Consider the following 27,661-nt stretch of genomic DNA (forward strand, 5'->3'; position numbering starts at 1 on the left):
AAGAAAAGGTCAGTGAACTCACAGACATGCAACAGTAGAAACTATCCAACTTGAAGCAAAGAAAGAGGGAAGAGAGGGGCAACAGCAACAACCAGTGGGTCTCAAGGAATGTTTTAAGAAGAACCTGAAAAGCTAGTGGGGGGAGGGCACCGGAAGAGGGAAGCATTCGGCAAAAACAATAGAAAATTATATCAAAATTACTCAGACTTGATGGAAACCAAAGTCTAATGAACTCCAAAGAGGATAAACATACGGAAAAGCATACAGAGGAACATCATAAACAAAACACTTGTAACCAGTGATACAGTCAGAGTCTTAAAGGAGCCAGAGAAGGGGAGAGACAAAGAGTAATTTACAGGCATACCTCATTTTATTGCGCTTCATTCTGCTCTTGGCAGATACTGATTTTTATAAATTAAAGGCTTGAGGCAACCCTGCACTGGGCAAGTAAGTCTTCCAGTGCCATTTTTTCCAACAGCATTTGCTCATTTTGCATCTCTGTGTCACATTTTGGTAATCTTTGGACTATTTCAAACCCTCCATTAGCAAAAAGATCAAGACTTGCTGAAGGCTTAGATAATGATTAGCAGTGTTAAGCAATAAAATATTTTAAAATCAAAGTATGTACATTGTCCTTCTTTAAAAAAGATCTAATGTTATCACTTAACAATCTATGGTTAGTATAAATATTGCTTTTATATGCACTGGGAAACCAAAAAATTCGTATGACTCACTCTATTGTGATATTCGCTTTACTGTGGGGGTTGGGAACCACACCCGCACTATCACTGAGGTGTGGCTGTACAAACAGTGGAATAAAGGTATTAATAAGAGGGAGGCTGATTTACTGACACAAACACAAGCCAGAGGATAAGGGAATGGTATCTTTAAAGAAGAGAAAAAAAAAAAACAAAAAAAACACGAGCCAAGAAAACCAATTGCCAACACTGAAATTTCTGTTTAGGAGAAAATAACCTTAAAAAATAAGTCTGGGTTCCAATCAGTCAAGAGTGGCCAAGCCTGAATATGAGAGACAACAGATAAAGCACACAGAAGACGCTGGTGCGATTCAAGGTGAAACAGGAAGACTGAAGGAGAAGTGAGCTGCCCACCAGTGAGCCGAGGCAGAGACCCCGCGGGCCGCAGACATGCAGCTGTGGGAGGCGGGTGGCAGAAGAAATACTTGAAGAAGTAGTGGTTAAAGGTATTTTTCCAAATTTGATGAAAGTTTAAGTTACAGATCCAAGAAGCTCAACAATCATAAGCACAAGAATCATGAAGAAAATAATAACATCATTTGCATGAAACTAGTGATAAACAAATTGTATCAAACCAGAGGTAAACAAAATCTTAAAAGTGGTCAGAGAAAAAAGTCATATTACACAAATAGAAAAAAGATAATGTCCACAAATGTCTCTTCAGAAAAAATGCAAGCAACGTCTACAATTCTATACCAAGCAAAAATGCCTTTCAAAAATGAAGGCAATTGGGAATTCCCTGGGAGTCTAGTGGTTAGGACTCTGTACTTCCACGGCCAGGGCCCAGGTTCAGTCCCTGGTCAGGGAATTAAGATCCCACATGGTTTGGCAAAAAAGAAAAAGAAGGCAAATATGTCATTTCCAAACAAATAATAAGCAATACAGTTAATTAAGGGGAAAAAAAAGGAACCCACAGCACTTATAAATACGGTACTTGAATTTCAAATACTTTTTCCTTTTTTATAATGACTTTTGTGTATGGATGGCCTAGGATGGATGAAAATTTGGAAGAAAAGGAAATTAAGAATCACTTTGAGCATATATTCTCATTTAAATTTGAGGTAAAAACTGCATTATGTGTTGGGTCTTCTTTAAGATACAACTGATTATATAATCTGTACTGGAAAAATCTCTGAAGATATGGCTAATATATTCTTATGATTCTTTACTTTAAAAACTTATTTTCATTTTGAAGGATATGGAGTGATTATTATTTTCTATGAGTCATCTTTTCCCCCCCTAATTCTCACTCAAATATATGCCCAAACTCTCCTTTATCCATAAAAAAATATGAAAAACAAAATACTTATATAATCAAGATATTCTGAGTTTTCCTTCTCAAAGCTCATAATGTCATAATATACTGGATTCTCTGAATCCTAAGACATGTAACCAGAGAGAGACTGTCACAGATTCCATAATACCTGAGACATGCATTTTAGAAGCTACCTTGAAAATATTGGAAGCAGCCAATATTTCTTTTCATCGCCAAAGACTTGTCTCCAGTTTTTATTGCATCCAAGTGAGAAACCATTTCCATCAGCTCCATATGAAAACGTGGGTGCACGGAATGATTCTGTTTAGATATATTTAAAAAAGAAGAGTTAACCTATTTGAAAATTATAAGAAGGAAGAAAAGTACTAATTTTTTTTGCTTTATATCTTTGATATCAAAAACTATAAATATAATTTAAAATAAATACCATATTGTAACACTTAAAAATGAGTTTCTAAAACTTTTCTGGGAAAACATAAAACCTCTGAATATTTCATCACCTTTATAAAATCTACTAAAGTATGTTCAATATACCTTACATAGATACATATATATATATATATTTAAGATATTCTATCTCTTGCAACTTCACTCGTTCATTATGTATGAATTTCCTACTGTGTGTCTTATGGCACAGTTCTAAAGTTTTGGGATTCCTAAATAATTATAACTTACGTAACCTACTTACCTATGGTTGTTCTGTTTTTTCCAACTAGCCAGCAATGGTAGCTGAGAAGTGACAATACGCTGATGAAGAACATCGTAGACACAAAGAAAAGAAAAAGTACGTGGAATTTTGCACGTGTATCTGTGAGTTCATTCTGAGAAAAGAGAAGAGAAGAATTACTTAGAGAATAGTCAACCTCTAAAATATACTCTTATTATTTGGTTCTTTTTAATGACTGTTGAATTCATCAAAAAAAAAAAAAAAAAAAAAGCCAGGTATGAGAAGTAATAAAATAAATTAGATAATACATCCAAAAGCAACATGTCCCAAAGCAGAGAGCTGGTATTACCAAAGGGGCTTGCTTACATGTCAGGAAGAGTCACTTTAAAAACTGCTCTTAAATTTTAGCAACACTTTCAGTAATAAAAAGATGAACATTTTACTCAACATTTTTCTTTTACAGTTTATACATATATTTAAGCTTGCCCCCAACTCTAGCATACATGAGGGTTTTCTCCATCTAAGCTAAAATATTTGCTTGTGGTAGTTATGTATACTGCTAACCAGAAGCTAGCTGTGATAAAACTCTTGTTGGACTTCCCAAGTCTCTGTTCTTGGAACAAACATACTGGGAACAGGCTAGCCCTGGAGCTGCTTCCATGCCTACCTTTAAAGTCCTTGTGCATTCCTACAGAGCCTTTCCTGGTAATTCCCAGTTCTAGTATATAAATTTGCCACAAGGTATTAGTGAATGAAAACAGCATCTCTGTTACCTATCCTAATGGTCATATTCATTTCAACGGAAGCACATATTCACCTAGAAGTGAGGATCTAGCAAGGGGAGAAGCAGCAGCCTCGGGCAGTCACTCTCACAGTACAGACCAACCACAGCCTCAGAGGACACTAGCTGCTCCTGTTTGACTTAAACACTGTTCATAGGCTAGTGAAGTGAAAGTGTTAGCTGCTTAGTCATGTCTGACTCTGCGAGCTCATGGACTGTAGCCCATCAGCCTCCTCTGTCCATGGAATTCTCTAGGCAAGAATATTGAAGTGGGTCGCCACTCCTTTCTCCAGGAGATCTTCCTAATCCAGCGATCGAACACACATCTCTTGCACTGCAGGCAGATTCTTTACCATCTGAGCCACCAGGGAAGCCAGGCTAAGTGGCAGGTTTTTAGCGTTAGGTATTTCTGACACCTATCTTTTCCTCTTGTCTTCTAGAGGAAACACAACTCCTTTTAAGTACAAGTGATTCTTCTACCTCCCCATCTTGTGAAGCAAATGAGTATTACACATATTCACTATAAATGTCACAAAAAAAGATGGCAAGAATGTCATGGCAATAATGTATTTTACCTTTGGACAACTCTCTGTAGATTTCCTGCGGCAAAGCTTGTACAAATAGAGACAGTGTATTAAGAAACCACTTTTTATACAAAATTATCCTGCTATTGTTATCCTTGCTGTTGTTGTAAACCTTTCATGTCTCGAAGGGTCACTAACTTGTAGCTCTTTAAACGTCACTGATGACATTTTCTCAAAAAACCACAAAAGACAAGGACATTCCGCTCTCCAAGCACATTTAGGGTATACTTTACACACCCCTTCACAAAGTTTTTAAAACAGATTTGTATCCAGGAAAGAATAAAATTAATTTTGCTTAGCACATAGCTTTTTAGCAAACTTCTGATGAGCGGTTTCTAAAAATCAGACCTGGTCCCTTCTGTCCCGCCTCACTAGTGGGCAGCAGCCTTGGGAGAAGTGCCGTCACTTACCATCTGGTCTAGTTCCTGCACAGCAACCTGAGGAGCCCTGAGGAAGTCAGATGGCCTCACCCCTCTCTGCTCCCCACTCTGATCCTGGAAACACCCCTGAAGGCCCTCTCCCCTGGGGCCTCCTCCTGGGCTGCACCAGCCTCCCTCTGGCTCAGCCTCACGAGCCTCCTGGCACTGGCTCCTCCTCTTGGGCTTTGACTCTCTAAAGTTTACATGCTCCCTCTGAGACGTTCTTCTCTCAGATATCCACTAAGTTCCGTCCTATCTTTGTCAACTATTACCTTCTTACTGAGGCCTAACATGACATTCCATTAGTTTCAGGAGCTCAACATAACGATTTCACACACATCTGTAACTGCAGAATGATCACGACAGTAAGTCTAGCTGACATCCAACACCACACAGTCACAGAATTTGTTTTCTTCTGATGAGACCTTTCGAACTCTAACTCTTAAAAGACTTTCAAATATACTTACTGATTATAGTCACCATGTTGGACATTACATCTCCAGACTTATTTTGACCACCTTCACCCACTTTACCCATCCTCTACCCCATACTTCTGACAACCACCAAAATGTTTTTTGTCTATGAGGCTTCTTTTTTTTTTTTAAATTCCACATATAAGTTAGATAATATGGTATTTTTCTCTGACTTGATTCAATTAATATAATGCCCTCGAGGTCCATATGAGTTGTCATAAATGGCAAGACTTCCTTCTTGTTTTATGGTAGAAGAATATTCCACTGCACATTTTAAAAATTTTGTTTATTCTTGGTTGTGCTGGCTCCTTGCTGCTGTGCATGGGCTTTTCCTAGTTGCAGTGAGTGGGGGCTACTCTTCACTGCAGTACACAGGTTTCTCATTTGTGGTGGCTTCTCTGGCTGGGGAGCACAGGCTCTAGATGCATGAGATTCAATAGCTGCAGCACATAGGCTCAGAAGTTGCGGTGCACGGGCTTAGCTGCTCCATGGCATGGAGCATGAGTCAGGGATTGAACCCCTGTCCCCAGCATTGGCAGGCGGATTCTTATCTACTGGACTAAAAGTGAAATTCTTCACAGCATATTTATACCACAAGTTCTTCATCCACCAATGTAAACTTAAGTGTTTTCATGTCTCGGCTGTTGTAAATAACCTGTGACACAGGGGTGCAGGTATCTTTGTCAGTGTTTTCGTTTCCTCTGGATATATTCCCAGAAGCAGAATTTCTGGATCATGTGATACGACAGTTCTAATTTTAATTTTCTGAGGACTCCTTATACCATTTTTCATAATATCTGCACTAATTTACATTCCCACCAACACACAATGGTTCTCTTTTCTCCCCATCTTTGCCAAAACTTGTTATTTCTTGTCCTTTTGTAACAGTCATTCTAACAGGTACAAGGTGATACCTTGTTTTAAAAAAATACTTTCACATATTTATTTGGCTGTGCCAGGTCTTAGCTGTGGGATGCAGGATCTTTAGTTGTGGCACGTGAACTCTTAGCTGCAGAATGTGGGACCAAGTTTCCTGATCAGGGATCAAACCCGGGCCCCTTGCACTGGGAGTGTGGAGTCTTAGCTATTGCAACCTACAGGAAATACCGCTGCTGTGGTTTTGACTTGCACCTCCCTGATGATTAGTAATCCTGAGCCTCTTTTCTTGCATTTGTCGGCTATCTGTATGTCTTCACTGGAGAAAGGTCTATTCAGACCCTCTGATCATTTTAAATCTGGTTGTTTTGTCTCATTCTTGCTATTAAGTTGTGAGTTCTTTATATATTTTGGATATTACCCCTTATCAGATACATAATTTGCAAATATTTTCTTCCATCCAGTAGGCTTTTCATTTTGTTGATAGTTGCCTTTTCTGTACAGAAGCTTTCAGTTTGATGTGGTCTCACTTGTTGAGTTTTCCTTTTGTGGCTTTTACGTTTGGTGTCAAATCCACACAAGTCACTGCCAAGGCTGATGTCAAGGAGCTTGCTCCCATGTCCTCTAGATTTATGATTTCAGCTCTTACGTTCAAGTCTTTAGGAGCTGATTTTTGTCCATGATGGAGGACTAATGCTTAGTTTCATTACTCCACATGTGGCTGTACAGGTGTTCCAACACCATTTACTGAACAGACTTTTTCCCATTGTATATTCTTGGCTCCCTGTCATAAATTAATTGATGCTTGGGTTGATTTCAGGGCTCTCTTATTCTGTCCCATTGATCTATGTGTCTGTTCTTATGCCAATAACATACTGCTTTCATTACTACAGATGTGTAATATAGGAAGCGAAATACCTCTACCTTTGTTCTTCTTTTTCAAGACTGTTTTGTCATTTGCAGCTTTTTGTGGTTCCATACAAATTTTAGGGTTGTCCTACTTCTGGAAAAATGTTACTGGAATTTTGATAGGGATTGCAATGAATCTGCAGATTACTTTGGGTAGTATTTATATATGGTACTGATATTTTAAACAATATTAATTCTTTCAATCCATGAGCAGAGATTATTTTTCCATTTATTTGGGTCTTCTTCAGTTGCTGTCATCAATGACTAATACTTTCCAACGTACACATCTTTCATCTTTTTGGTTACAGTTATTCCAAGGTATTTTATTCTTCCTGATGCAATTGTAAATGGGACTGTTTCCTTAACTTCTCTTTCTAAAAATCTGTTATTAGTGTACAGAGATGCAACTTATTTTTGTACATTGGTTTTGTATCATACGACTTCAATGAACTTGCTTATTAGCTAACAGGTTTTTTTTGGTAGCGTCTTTAGAATTTTCTAACATAATATGTCCTCTGCACACAGAGACAGCTTTACTTCTTCCATTCATATTTGGATGCATTTTATTTCTTTTTCTTGCCTAACTGCTCCGGCTAAGACCTTCCGTACTGTGTTGAAAAGTGGCAAGACTAGGTATCCTGGTTTAGTTTCTGATATGAGAGGAAAGCTTTCAGCTTTTCACCACCGAGTACGATGTCAGCTGTAGGCTTGTCAATATATGGACATTAAACTGAGGTACGTCCCCGCTACACTCATTTTGTTGACAGTTTTTACCATAAATGGATGTTGAATTTTATCAAATGCTTGTTATGCATCTATTGAGATGGTCCTATAATTTTTATCCTTCATTTTGTTAATGCGGTGTGTCACACATACTGCTCTGCAGATGCTAAACCATCCTTGCATCCCTGTAATAAATCTTACTTGATCAGGGTGCGTGTGGTCCTTTTAATGTATTGTTGAATCTGGCTTGTTAATATTTTATTGAGAATTTTTAAAAATCTATGTTCAATGGGGATTTTGGCCTGCAATTTTCTTGTGGTGACTTCATCTGGTTTTGGTATTAGGATAATATTGACCTTATAAAATGAGCCTGGAGGTGTTCTCTTGTCTACTTTTGGAAAGAGTGTGAGTTGGATCAGTGTAGGTTGTTCACCTGTGAAGCCACAGGTCCTGGACTTTTGGAGGTTTTTGATTACTCAATCTCTTCACTATTAATCAGTCTGTTCAGATTTTCTCTTCCTTCATGATTGGTCTTGGTAGGTTGTATGTTTCTAGGAATTTATCCATGTCTTCTGGGTAGTCCAATTATTTGTTCATAGAAGTCCCTTTGACCCTTTGTATTTATCAGCTGTAATGTCTCCTCTTTCGAGTCCCCTCTTTCTTTTTCTTCTTGGTGAGACCAACTGAAGGTCTCTCTATTCTTTAAGAAACCCAGCTCTTAGTTTTAGTTACCTTTGTAGTTTCTATTTCACTTATTTTCACTCTGGTCTTTGTTATTTCCTCCCTTCTATGAACTTGAAGCTTTGTTCTTTTTCTAGTTCCTTGAGGTGTAAAGTTAGGTTATTTGAGATCCTTTCTTATTTCTTAACATAGGTTTATCTCTATAAAGTTCCCTCTTAGAACTGCTTCTGCTGCATCCCAGAACTTTTTTATGTTGTATTTCCATTTTCATTTGTCTCAACAGTTTTTGATTCCTTCTTTGACCAAATGGTTGTTCAGCTGCATGTTGTTTAATCTAAATATATCCGTGAATTTTCCAGTTTATTTTTCTTAAAATTGATTTCCAGTTTCATACTATTGTGGTTAGAAAAGATGCTTGCTATCATTTCAATATTCCTAAAATGACAAGACATGTTTTGTGACCTAACACATGACCTATCACAGAGGATGTCCCATGTGCACTTGAGAAGAACACGTATTCTGCTGCTTGTGGATGGAGTGCTCTGTCCATTAAGTCCCTCTGGACTAAAGTGTCATTTAAGTCCAATACTTCTTTATTTCATTTTGTCTAGATGATCCATCCACTGATCAAAGGCCCTTACTGTGATCTTGCTATTTCTCCCTTTACTTCTGTTAATATTTACTTTATATATTTAGGTGCTCATTTGTTGGGTGCACAGATAATCTTCTCTAGGATATCCACTAACTTCCTTCAAGTCTCACTCAAATCTAATCTTCTTACTGAGGTCTACCATGATAAATCTTTTTAGTACTATAACTTGCCCATTATACCCACCTGCCCCACACACTTGCTAAGTCCTTTACCCTAATCCACTTTTTTCCCACAGCATTTAGTTTCCAATATACAATACAATTTGCTTATTTACTATGGTTACTGTTTGTTTAGTCCTTCTCAAAAGTAAGTTCTACAAAGACAGAATTCTTTGTCTGCTTTGTACATTGATATATCCAAAGTGCCTAGAACATACGTGCCTGGCACATAGTAACTGTTGAAGAATGAAGAGAAAAGCAGACTTAAGTTATTAGTCTTTCCTTACTCATCATGAACCTTAAAAAGTTTGACAATATTTACTTTTCATTAACAAATCATTACATGCAAACACTGAAGTTTCTGATAAAGAAATGTGACATTCTGTAATTTGGACTTCATTCATCTGGTTCAACCTTCACTTTATTTACCTAAATAACTTCTCCAACCTCAGTTTACAACTCTGAAAGCTGGAATAATAAGAGCTCCTTCTGCATTAACTATATTTTCTTCTTTTCTGCAGCCTCAATGCTCCAAGCATCTGGATCCCTGCTGACTGGGGAGAGAGTGCCTCTCCAGGGCTATCTGTTTCTTAAAGAGACAGCAAGGAATGTACTTCTCAAAGTATATACAAACTAATTGGTCCAGAGCCCACAGTCCAAAACACCTCTGGTTACTTGACTCTCACAGTTCAGTGGGCAATACTACCCTGCCCTACTCACACCAAACAAGGGACTGCCTGGAGCCCCAGAGACCACTGAGGTTACTCAAACTAGCTAAGCCTATGTGCACTTACCCTGCCTCACTGTGCCTCTCCCATGGACACTAGTGAAGGCTCTGGCCCTCGTGCTTTCGACTTCGTGAGCGACTCTGGTGCTTCCCCGTGTGGGCCTGTGTAGTGTGGTGGGAACCCTCCCTTGGAACTGTGAGTAACAAGCTATCTTTCCAGAGGTTATCACCTCCTGATCTGTCAGTTTCACCACACCTGAATAAAAATAAAACCTACATTTTAAAATACCTTCCTAGGGTTTTTAAGAAGAGTAAATACAAAAGCACCTTTTAACCACAATAACCCCCATCTTCAAAATCAAAGACTTAAATGGAGGGAAAAAAAAATGCTAAAAGTTGGATGAATATTTCTATAAATTTACAGTGACTAGAATAAAGCCAAAAATCACCCATAATTAAAAAGTACTACTTTAAAAATATAAAACTGATTTAGTAAAAACAAAATGGAGTTATATAAGACATCAATCAAAACGAGAAAGCATTTGCCACTCACAATAGGAAAATGATTAATATCTATAGAGACAGGAAACAGATTAATGATTATCTGAGGCTGGGAGTTTCAATTTTATTACTGTAAAAACTTCAGTAAGTCTCATCAACTCAAATGAAAGGAACTACTTCCCTAAAATTGATAGCCCACTGTTAAGAGTATGGTTGAAAACAGTCTGAATTACTAAAAGAAACTCACTATGTCCTATGTAATACTCATTTATTCACAAATAAACATGTATATAGGAAGGGAAATTTAAACCCCATTTGTCTTCTGAGCCATTATAAATTCTAACTAGTACAATTAAGTATGTCTACTTATAATACAGAATGAAGGAATTCTTTATGAAATACCATCTTAAAAAATCTTAAATATAGGTTTGAAGATAGAAAAAAGACTTACCGTCCAAAATTTTATAAAGTACTGTAAAACTGTTGTAGCCACGAAAAGGCAATATAACAGAGAGTAGAATAAAAACAGCAGGAAGAATTTGTAATTAGAAAATCCCACACAGTTATTCACCCTAGAAGAATAAAGAAAATCACATTGTAAAAACAAGACAAACTTAGAGAAACAAAACTAGAATGGTGTCTGCCAGGGACTTTCGGGAGGGGAGCAGAGAGGTATTTAATGGGGACAGAGTATCAGTTTTGCAAGATGAAACAGTTCTGGACACTGGTCACAAAACAATGCGAACATGCTTAACACTGCTGAACTTGTATACTTAAAAACGGACAAGGTGGTAAATTTAATTATTTTTTTTAAATCATGATGAACACAAATAGGACATATCAAAAAATGTAAAATCATTATAACTATAAATGGTTCATTTGAGAAGAAAGGGGTAGTGTCTTAATGTGGATGTGAGTTTTAAATTAATTCTGTAAGAATTTGGAATTTCAATGTTAATTCTTAGTATACAATTTTTTGGGTTAATAACACCAGAATATATTTTTAAAGAAAAACACGTAAACAGAAACATAAAACTACATCAATCTTGATATCTATCAGTAATTAAATTGATCTTCAAAATTTAGGAACACTGAGATCACTCTAAATAAATACCCTCCTTCCAACCTCCCCACCTCATGTCATCTCCTTTGCGTTTTATACGTACCAAGGACAGTGATGGTCCATCTTAAGAATACACCTAAGAAACAAATGAGCAGAAGAAAATCCATGTAGAAAAATTCCACTAATTCTAATTTGATTTTTGTTTTTTTTGGACTTAAAATTTTTCCTTTCACAATACATCTTAGGAAAACCAACCCAGTAGAATGAGGTTAGAGACAATTTCTGTTATTTCACATAGGTAAGAGGCAGTGATTTTTCATACTGAGAATTGAGCTGAATATGGCGGGCTGCCTTGAACCACATCAAGCAACACTGTAATAATACACAGGTAAGATGCATATAGCACTTGGAACAGTAGCTAGATGTAGTTTACAGAGTCAGCTGAGGAAGACAAAAGGGAAAGTTACTTTAAACATATGCAAGTCATAAAAACACAACTTTGGAAAAAAAAAATGTTCAATAAATGGGCTTGTAGGTAGTCTGTCTTCCTACAGATATATTACAATTCTATCCCATGTATAAAAACCACTGTATTTTATAATCAGAAAAAAAAATCCCCACATTTGTCCCTCCATCAGTATATGCAATGTATATTTGCACAAAGTTAGACAATAAGTAAGATTAAATGGCCCACTTCACTGAAGTTCAAGGACTCACTGGGATTCCTACACTAAGAGTCTTTCTTTCAACACACCACCTTCTCACAAGAGCGTAAGAGATAAAATCTTCCACATTTTAGGGGGAATAACTTCACAGGTGGTAATTGAAAGTAATAGTTCTGTGGTTTGTTAGGCTTTAATACCAACATTAACAATAAAAGCAAGAAAATTGTCATGGTCTTTTTAATTCAGGAAATAAAGTTTATCTTTCTCATGGGGGTATTACTTACTTGCTCATCAATATTACATTTAAATATAAGCAGAAGAAGTACACATACTCAAAGATCTAAGTGGTGCAGGAACTCTTACCTGCAGTGACTTCAGCGAGTGTTCTGGCTCGTGCATGGGTTCCCGTCAGTTCTGCACACACAGCAGTGCCAGGAGCCGAGGCAGCGAGCGTCCTGGCAAGTTTCTCCCCCCGTCCTCCCCACACACCAGCTCCGGTCCCAGGCTGAATGACCGCCAACGAGGAGTACTTACACGTCACATGCTGAGCAGTGATGCGCACGGTCAGGCTTAATCAGCTGACACCTTTCACAATATCTGACGGCTACATTTAAGAATTAAAAGGAAGTTGTTGAAGGATATGTTTTAGAGTTGAGTTAATATGACTATAAAATCTGCTTTCATTTTTTATAAACAACTCTGGGAAACTGACAACTGATAATTTAAAAATAATACCAATAACTGAACAGACTTTTTGAGAAGATTTTTGCAGGGTCTTAGATGACTGAGTAGACAGAAAAACTGATGTAAATACAGCAATCAGAAAAATTGCAGTTTCCACAGTGTTTTGCCAGAAGAACGATGTTGCCGTGACAGAAATGAGCTTGGTGGGGTGAGGGGGTGGGTACGGGAGGAGGGTTCGGTTGTTTTTCTTGCTCTTCAACAAGCATTCAGAGTCTCTACTCTGAGACAAACCCTGCTTCATGCTGAGAATATACAGCTGAACACGACAGACTTCCCTCCTGCCCCCAAGGTGTTAGGTTTTGTCTGGCTTGAATTTGGACAACAGGTCACTCGGGAACCGCTGTCCTTTGGAAGCTGGAAGTACAAGAACGGAGCTCGAGTGGGCACACACGCCAAGGTGAACGCGAAGCCCTGACAGTGGTCTCCAGGGGCCCTGGGGGAGGGCTGGGCAGCGCCCTTCTGAAACCCTCACTCACAGACGTGGCAGGTGCGTGACCCCGAGTGCAGCTGCCATCCCCTGCCAACTTACAAGTGAGTGCTAGGGTGACCACAGCCTTGAGTCTGCTAACTTATATGAAAAAAAGGTTTAACTCAGCTCTGAAAACTATTCAGAAAACAAATTATTTGAGACACAGTAAATTAAACACCACAATATTATGGTGTCAAAATCCCATGGCTGAAAATAGCTGAAGGAACTGTAGGAAAAGAACGGGACAAAAGCACCTTGTGAGGCAGGGTTAAAAAGCACAGGAGGAAGAATAAACATTTAAGAATGCAAAAACAACTAGAACAGAAGTACAAAGAAGAAAAGTTTTTTAAGCAGTTAGACTGACAAAAAGCCACTAAGTATGGTTAGGAAGAATGAAAGCCAGTTGCCTGGAACCTGCTGGAAAAGAAAAGAGGTTGGGGTGCAGACAAGTTACAAAGAGACCTGTAATCATGGGGAAGAGAAAACAGAGTTGTAGTTGGAACACATCAGAACCTAACCTTTGTTGCAGTTTTTAAGAGGAGATGTACTCTGAAGTATACCTGCAAGCAGAAGGAAGAAAGAGGCTGGAAATTTTTAAGAAGCAAGATTTTTATGAGCAAACCGAGGGAGAAGGAAAGACAAAGGTCACCGATCTCTATGTAAGTCTCATAAAAAGACAAGAATGTGGACACCAGAGGGAGAGGCCTGCGGACAGCTGAGCATGGGCAGGGCAGCCCCAAGTCCAGAGGCAGCCAGACTCAACCACCATGATTCACACTGGTTCTCTCCCACTTACTCCCTTGTGACCTTGACAGTAACTTACTTGCTAAAAGACTCAATTTCTGCTTTTGTTAAATGCAAATAATATCAAGTGTAGCAGACTATTGTGCAAATTTAAAAAAAAATCTTCTGGAACTTATCAAATTCTCAGTAAAGCAATTATTATTGTTATGATAATATTATTTCTGATAAAACATGAAGTGAAGCTCCAGGACGGGAAAATTAGTGAAGAGGAGAAAAGGGAGATTTTTCAAGTGTATATATAAACAGCCATTACAGAGAACACCCAGGAACAGCTTCGCCCCACAAATGCCTACTGAGTGCCTGGGGCAAGGTGCTCACTGTGTTAGGACGAAGGGCGGAGCTCCAGTGGCCAGAACTTCAGGACTGAGTCAGGTCGTGAAGACAACAGAGACAACCACCAGACAGCGAGCTGGGATCAATAAGGTAAGAAGCTGAGAAGTTTGGAGAAGACTGTAAAAATCACTTTTTGTTCAAGTGAACAGAAATGGCTCAAGAGGTAGACAGCAAGTTAAAATTTTAAAGTACTGACAGAGTTAGGAGAAAACAATGATTCGAGGCAGACAAAAAGATATAAAAATAAAAAGTGGGGAAGGAGAGTTTTAGTACAGCTGACCCAGGTAATGGTGCAGGACGAGCCAGAGAGAAACACTGGCCATATCCAGACTGTGGACGGGGGAGCTTAAGAAGACTCATTTTTGAAGACGTCCACATGGTTCTGCTACTGTTAGGCACATGGTTTAAAAAGCACAGGAAGGAATTCAAGGAAAGTCGCCACCCCCGCTGTGAAGGCAGAGCCATCACGTTCACTATCTCTCGTCTAGGAAAGGTCCACTTCATATAATGTGTGGTTCTATATTTTGTTTTTTAAAAGATGTATGGTATTATTTCCATAAAAAGAAAAAACCCAACATTTGGGACTCTAAGCAGTAGAAATGGAGTATAAAACAGTGCTCAAGGCCAGAGACTGTCTGCAGTCAGAAGATAAGGCATGAATCCCAGACCTTGCCACTCAGGGACTTTAGGGACCTCACCTGTGTCACCCCTTCATCTCTAACATGGGGACAAGTGCGGTGCTGTCTCAGGGTGGCTCTGAGGGGTAAATGATCACCATGAAGTGCCGAGCATAATTCTGGTGTAATAGTCAACAGATGAAGGATATTTTTCAGATTAGTAGAAACTCATTATAATGAATGAAGAGTAATAAAGATTTAAGGGTAAAGATTTTACCTCAGTGGCTTTCAACTCTTTGGAGTTACTGCTCTGAAAATCAGATCTTGCCATGAACAGGCTACTTCAAGAAGTACTTAGAATTCTGTATATAATCTCAGAGCTTCATAAATCTTCTAGAATCTTGGTCTTGGGGTTAAAAACATCTAGGGAATTTCCTGGCAGTCCAGAGGTTAGGACTCTCAGCTTTTATTTCAGGATGGCAGGGGACACGGATTTGATCTCTGGTCACAGAACTAAGATCCTACATGCCTCCTGGCATGTATACACACACACACAAAGTCTAATCTATGGAACTACAACTACTAACAACTGCTGTGAACTAGACATTTTATAGTTAAACATAAGAAGGATTATTTTAAATTAGCTTTTATGTACTGAAAGTGTATTACTATACACCAAGATCTACTCTCAGTGCTTGTCTCATTTACGAACACCTCTGGAGACTTAGATGCTAGCATTCTCATTTTAAAATGAGGAAACCGGGCTTAGAAAGTCTAAGTGATTCTCATGGCACTAGTAACTAAAAAGCTGGGGTTTGATCTGAAATCCATGGTTTCATTCTACACAGTAACATACTGGTTGTGCAAAAGGACAGTCCAGGCACACCCAGTTTCATTATGCGTCACAGACACTGCGTTTCTTCACAAACTGACAGTCTTTGGGGACCCTGCACGGAGCAAGTCAACAGGTGTCATTTTCCCAGCAGCATGTGCTCGCTTTGTATCTGTGTCACATTTTGGTAATTCTCATGGTATTTCAAACTTCAGGATTATTATATTTGTTATGGTGACCTGCGACCAATGACCTTTGATATTACTACTGTGACTTGCTCAAGGCTCAGATGATGGTTAACATTTTTAGCAATAAGGTATTTTTAAATTAAGGTATGTTCGTGTTTTTCTGACATCGTGTGATTGTACACTTGATAGGCTGCCTTACAGTGTAAGCATAACTCACACGCACTGGGCAACCAAACAGTTCATGTGTCCCGCGTTACCACAAGACTCGCCTTACTGCAGTGTCGAACTGAACCCACAGTATTCTCCAAAGGGTGCCTGTATTAAACGCATGAAAACTTAAATGTTGGTCAAATATCCCCTCCTAAAGTCTAGCACGGATTTTAAATTTTCTTAAGTTAGCATATGTACAGAACTACACAAAGGAAAAAGCTCTTTTTATTTCCCCTTGGAGTTGAGCAGCACAGTGGGTTTCAGAGGCAGGACACCTCCCCACACTGTCTGTGTGACCTTTACTAAGTTACTTCACCTCTGTTTCCTCATCTGTAAAGTGGACACGACAGCGTCTCCCCACAGGGCTGGTGTGAAGCTCAGATGAGCTCGTATGTGTAAAGAACTTAGATCGGACTGTCAGCTGTCAACATTATCTGGTATTTGAATGAATTAATGAGGTATATAATACATAATTTTAAACAACTTCCTACAATTAAATAACCAGCTGGGCGACTCACAGACCCATCGCCCTCACAGGCCCGAGTGTCGGTGGAGTGCAAAGAACAGAAGCACCCACAGCTTCTGAGCAGACAGTGGCCTTCCAAGTCCGGCCCTCTGAGGGGTAGCTTTACAGCCTTAATGAGTTTCTTCCCGTCTGTGGCTTTTATTTCTCCCCATTCTAGGTTAGCACATTCTTGATTTTTAAAATATTACTCAGGGATGACACAAAATATTCAAATTCAAACCAGGATTTCCAAATGACAGTTTACTAAAAATTATACATGAAAATTTTAGCCATGAAGGATGAGCTAGAAAAAAAATGCAGAATAAGAGAGATCGACATTAAAGTGAACCACATAAAAAGTCTGTATGAAACTAGACTTTGTATCTGAAATACCTGTATCTCAGGTAAATCTATCTCAAATACCTGAGATAGGTTTATCTGAGATAAATACCTGCTTTCACATAAAGGTACACACCTGTATCTGAAATACCGTGTAAGATACAGAACACAGAAAAGTCTTGTTTCTGCAGATGCCATTTGTGACAACCACAATACCCACTTAGTAGTCAAATCATGCAAAGATATTTTGGCAAAAATGACCACATTTTCAAAATTCTTTGGAGAGGGAACTATAAGGTTTGTTTTTCTTACTCTTTGAAGCCGACGTGGTGTAGATAGGTAAGTCTCTTGCTGCTCTTCTCAAAATTTCTTGTTGTCTTTCTTGGCTGAATTCCTTTTCATAACGTTCCTTTACAGAATTGGACAAACAGAACTATAGAAGGAGAAATAACTATCAATTCTTTTCAATCCCATGATTATTAACTATCATGCTCAGAAAAACAAGTTTTATCCAGAACAGAAAAAGACAAATATTTCCTTCTATAAAGGCAAAATTTTTCTTCAAATTTGTTTAGGAAGTTAAATCAAGCACCTTTTAACAAAACTACATGCCTTTGACAGACTGAAAATATATGTCCTCCATGCTAATGATGGCAAAGAACATGAACTAAATATTTTTGCATCTTTGTTTTTTACAGAAAAAATTAACTTTCCCCATCAAAGAGGGCTTAATATAAATTTTGTGCTAGTAAAAGATTTGCTGTTTGAAAGTGTCAAGAGATTATGAATCGTTGGGAAGATGTTCAAAGACTCACTTGCTTGGGGGCAAATCACAGGCAGGGGTCCTGCTATTTTCTGGCCAAGTTTCTCCTGAGGACAACTTTTACTGCTTTGTTTTTGTTTTTAAAACACTAACCAATCAGGGAACTTTCTCCAAAACTATTAAGGACTGTCAAGGCAAGCACAGTCTCCTTTTCTCAAGAAGCAGTTCTTTTGTAGGGCTGCTTCCAGCTTCTATTTCTCAAGTTTTAATTCCCACGTGGTGGGTACCATTTCCCTACAAAGGACTTGTTTCATTGCTTCTTTTCATGTCATCCCTGTATCTCAAGGACCTCAGTTTCACGACTCTATTTCACGTAACCAGGAGCTTTTATTAAATTTTTCTTGGTCTTTATTTCATAGATTTCTTTTAAAAAACAAAAACTGGCCTGAGACAAGCTCTTGATCATGTTTCATACAATATTGTTCCTCAACTATTATTTACTTACAGAGTTTTGCTTGAAAAGGCCTAAGGAGTCCTAACTGGAGCTTCATCTTTTAAAGCTTGAGTATTTGGTCTACCTGCCCACCCTCGATGACTCGTCATCAGTGACGGCACTGCCTCTTCTGTTAAAAACGAGACAGCACAGCACAGATTAGGAGCCCTTGGGATAAGGAACCTGTGATCCCACGCATCTCAGGGCAATTTTCTAAGACTGTATAATTATTGGCAGAGCTGATAGAAAACCACAAGTCCCTTGAGTTAGTTCTGCTCTAGGATGTTTCTCCCTATGTGAAAAGATGTTTTTGCCTTTTACAGACTTGTTCCTCTAACCTAGACTAAAACACAGTGGCTGAGGCAACAGAAGAGTCCTTTTAGATCACCTAGCCTGGCTTCCACCACCAAGCCACAATGGCAAAAGCAATCCCCCAATTACTTAGGAAGGACAAGAAAGAACTTGGATGTACGAACTGGACAGAAAAAATACACACCATCTTAAAGCTGACTCTGGAGGCCACCTATGTAAATGCCTAGGCACTTCTGAGATCCATCCCTTCCCGAACACTTTCAGGTACAGAACACTTCCCTACTCTGTAAGATGGCCCACTCTCCTTTAAGAAAGCTAACTTGCTAGAAAGTTCTTCCCTGACAAGATACATCTCTGAAACACTCAAAATAGAGAATAAAGATCATATGAAGTGAAGTGAAAGTTGCTCAGTCGTGTCCGACTCTTTGCAACCCCATGGACTATACAGTCCATGGAATTCTCCAGGCCAAAATACTGGAGTGGGTTGCTGTTCCATCCTCCAGGGAGGATCATATGGTATAACGTTAAACACATACTTGGAAAAAAGATGCTCTCATCAAATTTTGCAGTTTCCCTGTAAAATCTGAACAGACTTCCCTGGCCTAACTGTTTCTAGGCAGGCCTCAAAATCATTACTTTTCCTTACGAACTATGGTTAAGAATTATGAAAAGTTTAAATCAAATGAAAATATCAACAGATACCAGGATTTTAGATGAGGAATGGAACAAGATAAAACTTAAAATGAATTTAGAACTTTGAAATTATTACTGTTTTTCATTAAATACTACTGAACAGAATTCAAACTATGAAATGTCATTATCTTAAACAGTGTTCAGATGTTTCAATTTAAGTGTATGTTTGGTACTGTCCCGGGTACCAGGGATTCAAAGATGAATAAAAATATAGCCTTTGCCTTCAAAAATAGATTCCTATAGTCCAGTTACGAATGTTAAGAATTACAAATGACAAATTATCAATTCTTTACCAGGTGTGATCAAAGCTCCCTCAGGAGGGGTGGGGGCTGTCCATGAATGTTTCTTGGAAGAAGAGGTACCTAAACTGGGTTTAGAAAGATAAACAGGAATCGTCCAGGAAGGTAAAGCAGGAAAGAAAATCTTGGCAAAAGCAGCAGCATATGGAAAACAGAGAGGCAAAATGGTATATCGAGGGCAACATGTTACTTGAACACAGACTTCCAGGAAGAAGTAGTGGCGATAAAGTGAGACTTCCGCTCCTGAGGGGGCATAATCAGGAAGCGAACAGACCCCTGGCAACAATGTGGGAGTGGATGGAAAGGCTGAGGTGCTGGGCTGAATGCTAACTGGGTGCAATATCGTAAACACAACAGCCAAAAAAAGAAAAAGTAGCAGTTAGATGGCACTTACTATGTGCTTGGCATTCTTCTAAGCACTTTCCATATAGCAGTAATAATATGCTATAAGTACTACCATTCATGTGTGTGTGTGATCAATCTATTTAACCCATACAACAATCCAATAAGGTGTGTACGACTGTCACCCTGACTTTACAGAGGATGGCTCTGAGGTCCAGAGCCGTGGCCCCAGTGCCCCACAGCCAGTACAGCAGAAGGAGGAGGCAGACAGAGCTTGTACCTCTGTAATAGCCTGCTTCTCAAAAGTAATACCAACTGTTTTCCTTATTCTGTTTCCTGTAAAGACTATTTAGTTTTATACATGATATGTTTCCAATAGCCATCATTACTGGTAATCCTTTTCAATTTAAGAGATTAAGGTATGGATGGCAGCTTGTAATTAACTTTAAGGGCCAAATAATTATTAGCAAATGCCTGAAGAATATATTTGAAGCAACAGTAAGCTTGATTAATGGTTTACATTATCCCTTAAAACAAATGTGTCCAACAGAAACAATGGGCTAATGACCATTTGGCATCAGCCACTACTACTGACTGTACAGGCAGAACCCAGCAATTCTCCTGGGCACCTGCCCCAAAGAGCTACATGTTTGTGTGTGCTAGAATGTGGACAGCAGTCCTACACCCAAATGCCCATTAACAGGAGGCCAGATAAGTAAACCGTGTCACATAGAACAATGGAGGACTGAGCCACAGCTACGTACAACAGCACGGAAGAATCACACACAAGGAGAAAGTTCACGAAAGGCATGCAAGCAGACGTTCTGTGTGACTCCGCCCACATGAAGCACAGGCGAAGGGAGCCGGAGGGAGCACGAGGAGGCTCACAGGATGCCAGGCACGTTCCGCTTCTGGAACTGGGTGCTGGTTACTCACATGTGCTCAGTTCAGGAAAACTCATTCATACATTTACAGTATGTATAGTTTCTGCATAGTGTTCTTCTACAAAAAGTTAAATAGAAGTAGATGTCTTTAAACCTATGTCTGTAGTTTTTAATGCATTCTGATGAATTTAACACAAAGGGAAGTAACTATATTATTATGTCATCTAGTATTTGAGTGCTAACCACAAGGCAGGCCCGATGTTAAAAGCTTTCCATGAATGAATCTCATTTACTCCTCACAAATATCCTACAGGGGTGGAACGACTGCTGGCTCCACCTTCCTTGGATTCATTAAAAAACATGTTAGAGCAGAAGATCAAACTCAGACAAGTCTAACTCTGGAGAGTGTGTCCTTCTCCACCCAGCGTGCCCCTCTCTGTCCAGCGTGTCCTCTGTCTAGTGTGTTCTGCTCTATCTAGCTATGCCGAACTTGAACTGAAGAGAATCCAGTTGGCTCTATCAGGTGAAAGGGACACAACGGTCTTCAGTTTTACTCCACATATGTGTATACTTGTGTTATTTCCAAGTGAAACTTCCAAGTAGAAAAAACACTAGCCACACTAAGTATCACAAGCAACAGCACAGACGATTTGTTTCCCATAACCAAAACACTTTATTTACTTGCAGCTTATTTGTTCAGGCCTGAGAAAAAAAATAAGTGTTAAGAGAGTTTCTAAAAATAAACTCTATTTTCCTAACTCAATTCTGTCCCTTAAGATTTTTCACTCCAGTGACATAAAGTATGTCTTTAAGAAAACACAGCATGGCACAGCTAAACCGTAGCGCCATCATGGATCTTTTACGAAGGACATCAGTGGGCTGTGTCTGAGAGGCTGACGACTCACATTCACAACGCAGTTACCGGGCAGTTTATGAATGGAAACAGAACAAACGCGTCATGTAATAGAGTTTCAACAAAGGTAACACAGGGAAAACAATCCCATCATCAGTGAAAGCATTTGGTAATTTACCAGCATTAAATTTACCTCTTTGGAGGGGGAAGCGGGAGATGTGAAAATTGTCATCCAATAGGACCATACAAACATAACAAAGAACAGATGGAAAGCCACAAGGTAAACAACGGCCTTTCCTGGTAAATAAAAACAAACAACGTTTCATTGAATCCAGGTGAAAACAGGAAAAAGTATCACATGTTAAAACACAGTATTTAGAGTCAGCAGGCTCAATCCAATAAAAAATTTAATTAAAACATACTAAGAACATCAAATATATACACTCTTTTATCTACATGATGTAACACTACAGATATGAAAAAACACTGTTCTTGCATTTAAGGGTTATCGGCCTGGTTTATAAGTAAAGATTTGATTTTATTAAGTTGCTGAAGGTTTAAGTTGAAATCTTAAAAGCATCTCCTTCAAAAGCACTTCCTAAAAGTTAGATTTTAAATGAATTAAAAATTATTTAAGACAGATTCCATCCCTATGAACATTAAATCCAAGGAATTATAACACTGAAGATAACTCAATTCCTGGATTATTCACAAAAGTTATCCTAAATGTCATTGTCCTTTTCAACACAGGGTAATGTAAAAGTTTAGACACTCTGAAATCTCTCCCATAACTGTTTCCTAAGTGGATTAGTGTAACATTCCAACATCATTAACTCACTGATATAACTAAAAACTTTTTGCTGTGTTCTGTAGTTTTTCTATCTGTAAAAAGATAGAAAGAAGCAAGAACTATCTATCAAGTGCTTAAATCCTTTTTCAGTTTGGAATGTAGCACCACAAACTCACTGAAGAAAACAAAGCACAGACAAGCATAAAAGTTTGAGGTTCTACTCAATTTTTAAAGTTCAGATCAAATGTTACTTTTTCCAAAAGGCTCTATTACTTTCAGAATTTCTCACTCCTTCATACTATTCTTCCCAAATGATTTACTCGAACTTCATTTAAAGCACTTTAAATGAGTTTCTTTTAATCTAGCTGCCTAATACTGATGAGCGAATAAATGGAAAACATTTAGAACAGTGTCTGACACGCAATAAATCCTCAGTGAATACTGGTTATCGTCATCACTGCTATCCAAGCATATTAATTCCTTCTTCTCAAAATCTGTGTTTTTTTGTGCATTCCCTATTTCAGTGTTTCCCAAGTTTATGGACTGATCCGAGTTTTCACTGGTCTGCAGTTAAATGAGAAACACTGAGAACAATGCAGTTAAGTTTTTAATAAAGCTAATGTATTCAATCTGAACAACTGTCCTTTTTGCCCTGAGGTTATTCTTCCTTAAGTTTCTGGATTTTAAAAAATGCTTTTAAATAAAATGATGATAAAAAATTGACCCCAACTTGCTGAACCCCAACATTTCCTTCTGCAATTACACTGGTTCATACTGGTTTAACACAACAGAAGGCTAAGTCACACTGGTGATCGAAACAGGAAGCCAGGGCTTGAGGACTCCTCAGTACACGGCTGGCTAATCTCACAAAATGTGTACTTTACTTTCTAGCTCCCAAGATCTGTGTCAAAGTAAACATCTGTCTTCTCACTCCCTGGGCCCTAGTTCCTTGACTGCTGCTTGTCTCGTCTGGGTCGCTGCACAAGCCAGCAGGTGTCTTTGCCTTTACTTTCTATGGTTCCTGGTTCATCTCAACGGTCAGTGGAGAACATGTAGCTCAGAGTTTCTTCTGCCCACTGGCTGTGAAACTCCTGAGAAAGCGCTCCACCTACATGACTAACAAAGGCATGCTAAAACTCCGGAGTTTCCTAGTAACCGAATTTAACCGAAGAGCCTCAATCAGCCTTTCTACATGCTGAAAGTCTCCGAGGAGACATAACGTAACCCTTACTTATAACCCTCATGATGGTCTCGTAGGTATCCTTTCAGTTTACAAAGGTAAAAACAAAGGCTCAGAGAACTTCATACCTTGCCCAGTGTCACTTACTGACTAAATGATAAAGCCAGAATTCAAACCCGTATATGCTTGATAAAAATCCAAGGTCTTTCCCACTACGTCATATCTAAAATTATCCTCTCCACTTCTCTATTATCTTAGCATCACTCCTACTTCAGAGACAGCCAAGTCCCACACGAAGTCCTAACCACAACTTCCTTCTATTTGCAAATATGCTTTCTTTTCATGATCACAAATACTGTCTTCCTCATTGAAAACTCTGGTTCCTCAAAACTCTGCTTTCTCTACCACTTCAGCTCCCTCTAGGCTAAACCCTATGGTCTAACCAATGGATTCGGTATCATTCCTTCATTTTTTTTTTCCCTTTGGGAAAAAAATGCTAGATCTCAGCCTCCTACTGTTATATGAACATGGAAGTCCTTCTTTACCAAGTCTGCAATTTTATCTTCACCTAGCTCACATCACTTATTATTGCCTGGCTCCTATATTCAATCAAGTTTATCAATCCTCAATTATATATTATTGTAGAGCTTTCAGATAAATGGTAACCTTGAGGTTACTTTAAACATCTTAATCATTTAGCTACTTACAACTAAGGCTAGAATATAAAACAATACACTCTTTAACATTGTTAAACATTTAATATTTCTTTAGAATATTTCTGCTCTCCATAAGAACAAAAACAAATAGTTTTTCCCTTAAAAAATCTTTACTTTCAGATAAAGAAATAAGAGCTTAAATAAATCTTTTAGTATACTGCCTGGAATACAGTTAAGTGCTTAACAGATGGTAGTTATCAAATTATAATATAAATAATAACAGGAAATATTGTTTTTAAATAAGTTCAAATTAATGGGATTACTAATAATCCCATATATATGCTATACATTATTGTTTATAAGTAATAAAGTAAAAGTTAAAATTAAATCAAAGCTGAAAGAAAAAACTGAATCTATATCAAAAAAGTCTGACTCAAAAATCACCTGTAACTGAATTAAAAAAACAAATAAGCAAACAAAAAAACTTCACCAAAAGACTCTTTGAAAGACACGGGGAAAATAGCCCCCAGAAATAATGATTCAAGTAAAAGTTCTTTTATAAGAACTTCAGAAATTCTCTACTTTCTGTACCTGTGATTTCAACATACAGGAAATAGTTTTAAGCAAGAAAAACAAGCCTATCAAGATTGTCTCTACTTATTCTATTACTGAGAAACTAGAAACCAAGTCAACTTGAGATTTACATGCTTAAGCTCTATTTTCAACAATAAGAACATTTATTAATAATTTCTAGGAAATTCCTGGTGGTGGTCCAGTGGTTAGGACTCCCTGCTGCCACTGTAGGAGGACATGGGTTCAATTCCTGATCATTTTAATAATAATAACTTCTAACTATTCTACTGTTTTAGAAACTTTGATTTTTGTATCTCAAATCCAATTTTACTTTTGAAATTTGGTATCAAAGGACATAAAACTTTATTTCAGTGAAATTTTGAGTCATGATTCTTCTCTCTACACACTGTCTCCTTGACTAGTCATAAAAACTTTAATTCCATTTCAAAATGAAGTAGTACTGTAATTTACAAATTCAGTCTGGTTATTTAATTATTAAATGACTATGAGTAGTAAAGTACTATTTTAAACAAAAAGAAAAATGAGAACAAACAAAACAAACCAATAAAATTTAAAATTTAAGAATGTATATTTTCTTTCTGAAGACCAAAACAGTCATCACTAAAGTAACAACTATATGGGTTGCAATTAAGCACTATGTCATCTACTTGAGAATAAAAATTAAAAGTGCCTTACCGTTTTCTCCATTTCCAGAAAGTGTAACTAGAATAGAAGAAAACACAGGGAATAAATATACTTTAAAAACTTTTTTATAAACTTTATTTCAGGCTGACTATTCATCTTAATATCATTTTCATAAACATAAAATTTAGTTATAAGATGTAAACGCTAATGCAAATTCAGAATTGCACACTCAAAAAAACCCTGAAAAACTAAAATTCAGATTCTTCTTTATCATTAACACTGTAATCATATTAAAATTTTTTTTCAGACCGTTGTCAATTTTAAGTATGTCAATATGATTATAGCTATGTTTTCTTTCACTCTTTTCTTAATGTTGTCTACATAATAAATAGGATTTTCCTCTGTGGCACTCAGGAACAGAGGAGCTTACCCCTGCAGGGGGTAAGCATTTTTTTCTTTCCAGTTTTTGAAACCCCGAGAACAGCTTCTGGACAGTCCAGTGGCCTCTGGGTACTATAGATTCTACTACCTCAGTCTCTTCAAATACCCCACCCTCTCTCATTTCTCCTACTGCCTTCTTTCAGGACTTTCTCAAATGCAATGGCTTAAAGCTACTCTCTACCGTTAGTTTAATACATCCTCACTACCAGTAAATCTAAAGATCGAATACACTTCAACACCCCTGGTCACTTTACAGAAAGAAGTCCAAAGTCTTCAGAGCAGCAAACACTTATGCCCTCTGTGATCTACAATCTGATATTTCTGAGGGACACTGATAAAAACCTGAACAAGTGCAAGGGTTTCCATTCTACACGGAAGAGTCATCATTAACATGTTCTCCTGAGGTTAATCTCATACATTTAGTGTCATTTCAGTGAAAATACTTCTATTTTTTAGCTAGTCAGATCCCAAATTTCATTTGTGGAAAAATAAACTTATATGATGAGGTAGAAAATTCTGCAAGAGATGAAAAATGAAGTAGTAGTCATGCTAAATACTAGGGCACAGTATTTTAAAAATACTACAAATGCTCCAATTATTAAAAAACAGTTGTACCAGCTCATGAATAAACGGATCAATAGAACAGAACAGAAAGCTCCCAAATGATTGTTGTTCAGTCCCGAAGTCCAGCTCTTTGCAACCCCATGGACTGCAGCATACCAGGCTTCCCTGTCCTTCACTATCTCCTGGAGCTGGACCCCATGTAAGGATTTACTATGATAAATACGGGATTTCTAATCAGTGTGGATACAGCCATTAAGTAGCATTAGGACACAGGAAGCCATGTGGGAAGATACCACTGAGACTCACAACACAGACCAGGATAAACCCTAAATGTACACCAAAGACTGAAATGCAAGAAATAAAAATAAAACAAAATCATGGGTATACTAGATGAAACAGGAGGAATCTAAAAATATATACACTTTTGGAGCCGAGTAGGTGTTTCAGTTTATGACACGAAATATAGAAGCCACAGGAAAATATCAATATATTTGATTTTATAAAAGTAAATGCTTAAAAAAAAAAGTAAATGCTTGAAAAAAATCACTAAAAAGGAAAAAAAATAGTCACAACTGTTATTATAGATTAAAAACTAATTTCTCTATTTAAAGAGTACCTACAAATCAGTAAGAATTTGTTAAATAAAAAAAACAAAACCAAAACAGTACTTTTTCACAGAAAAGGAAATACAGACATTTCAAACATAAAAAAGATGGTCAACCTCATTCATAACAGAAATCCAAAGTAAAACTACAGGAAGATAACATTTTTAATAATCACATTAGTGAAGATCAAAAGCTAGTAGCCTACTTGTGATCACACTGTCAGAGCAGAGTTCTGGTTTTGACTGCATCTGGCTGACAGCGTCTGGTCTGCCTCACTGAACTCCCCCCGAGACAGCCACGCAACTGCAGGATGCAGCAGAGCTGCTGCGCCCCAAACGAAGCTGGACAAACCCAGACTGAGCAGAGCTCCTTCTCCCGGAGGGCACTCTTGACCACAGGAGCCGGCTCAACACATCGCCTGGGCACACAATCCTACGGCACTCTAAAATTCCCTTATCATAATACCACTGACACTGGTACGCAATTGCGAGTTTCTAGTCGGCAGCTCCTTCCAGATTTCTTCTGGAGGAAAGGACACGACTGAGTGACCAGCACCCGGCACCGGGTGGTGTGGAGACAGCCCTCAGTATCTGCCAGCTGCCCACCGATTACAG

At 38.1% G+C, this 27,661-nt stretch overlaps 1 protein-coding gene across 5 annotated transcripts in view; it reads right to left on the reverse strand.

The window, feature by feature from the left end:
- Window positions 1–27,661, reverse strand: part of ZDHHC20 (zinc finger DHHC-type palmitoyltransferase 20) — a 58,116-nt gene that overhangs the window by 9,630 nt on the left and 20,825 nt on the right. For 4 of the 5 annotated variants that reach the window (XM_070471668.1, XM_070471666.1, XM_070471671.1 and 1 more), the window contains exons 2-10: window positions 25,489–25,515; window positions 21,787–21,890; window positions 17,267–17,387; window positions 12,448–12,517; window positions 11,352–11,384; window positions 10,637–10,757; window positions 4,058–4,093; window positions 2,723–2,855; window positions 2,208–2,334 (exon numbers count right to left, since the gene is read on the reverse strand). In XM_070471668.1, the coding sequence (XP_070327769.1) occupies window positions 2,208–2,334; window positions 2,723–2,855; window positions 4,058–4,093; window positions 10,637–10,757; window positions 11,352–11,384; window positions 12,448–12,517; window positions 17,267–17,387; window positions 21,787–21,890; window positions 25,489–25,515 (772 nt within the window). The remainder of the gene's footprint in view (window positions 1–2,207; window positions 2,335–2,722; window positions 2,856–4,057; window positions 4,094–10,636; window positions 10,758–11,351; window positions 11,385–12,447; window positions 12,518–17,266; window positions 17,388–21,786; window positions 21,891–25,488; window positions 25,516–27,661) is intronic. The other variant, XM_070471669.1, reaches the window with a different exon arrangement.

The sequence above is a fragment of the Odocoileus virginianus genome, chromosome 8 (assembly GCF_023699985.2).
Source record: "Odocoileus virginianus isolate 20LAN1187 ecotype Illinois chromosome 8, Ovbor_1.2, whole genome shotgun sequence".
In the NCBI taxonomy this organism is placed as follows: Eukaryota; Metazoa; Chordata; class Mammalia; order Artiodactyla; family Cervidae; genus Odocoileus; species Odocoileus virginianus.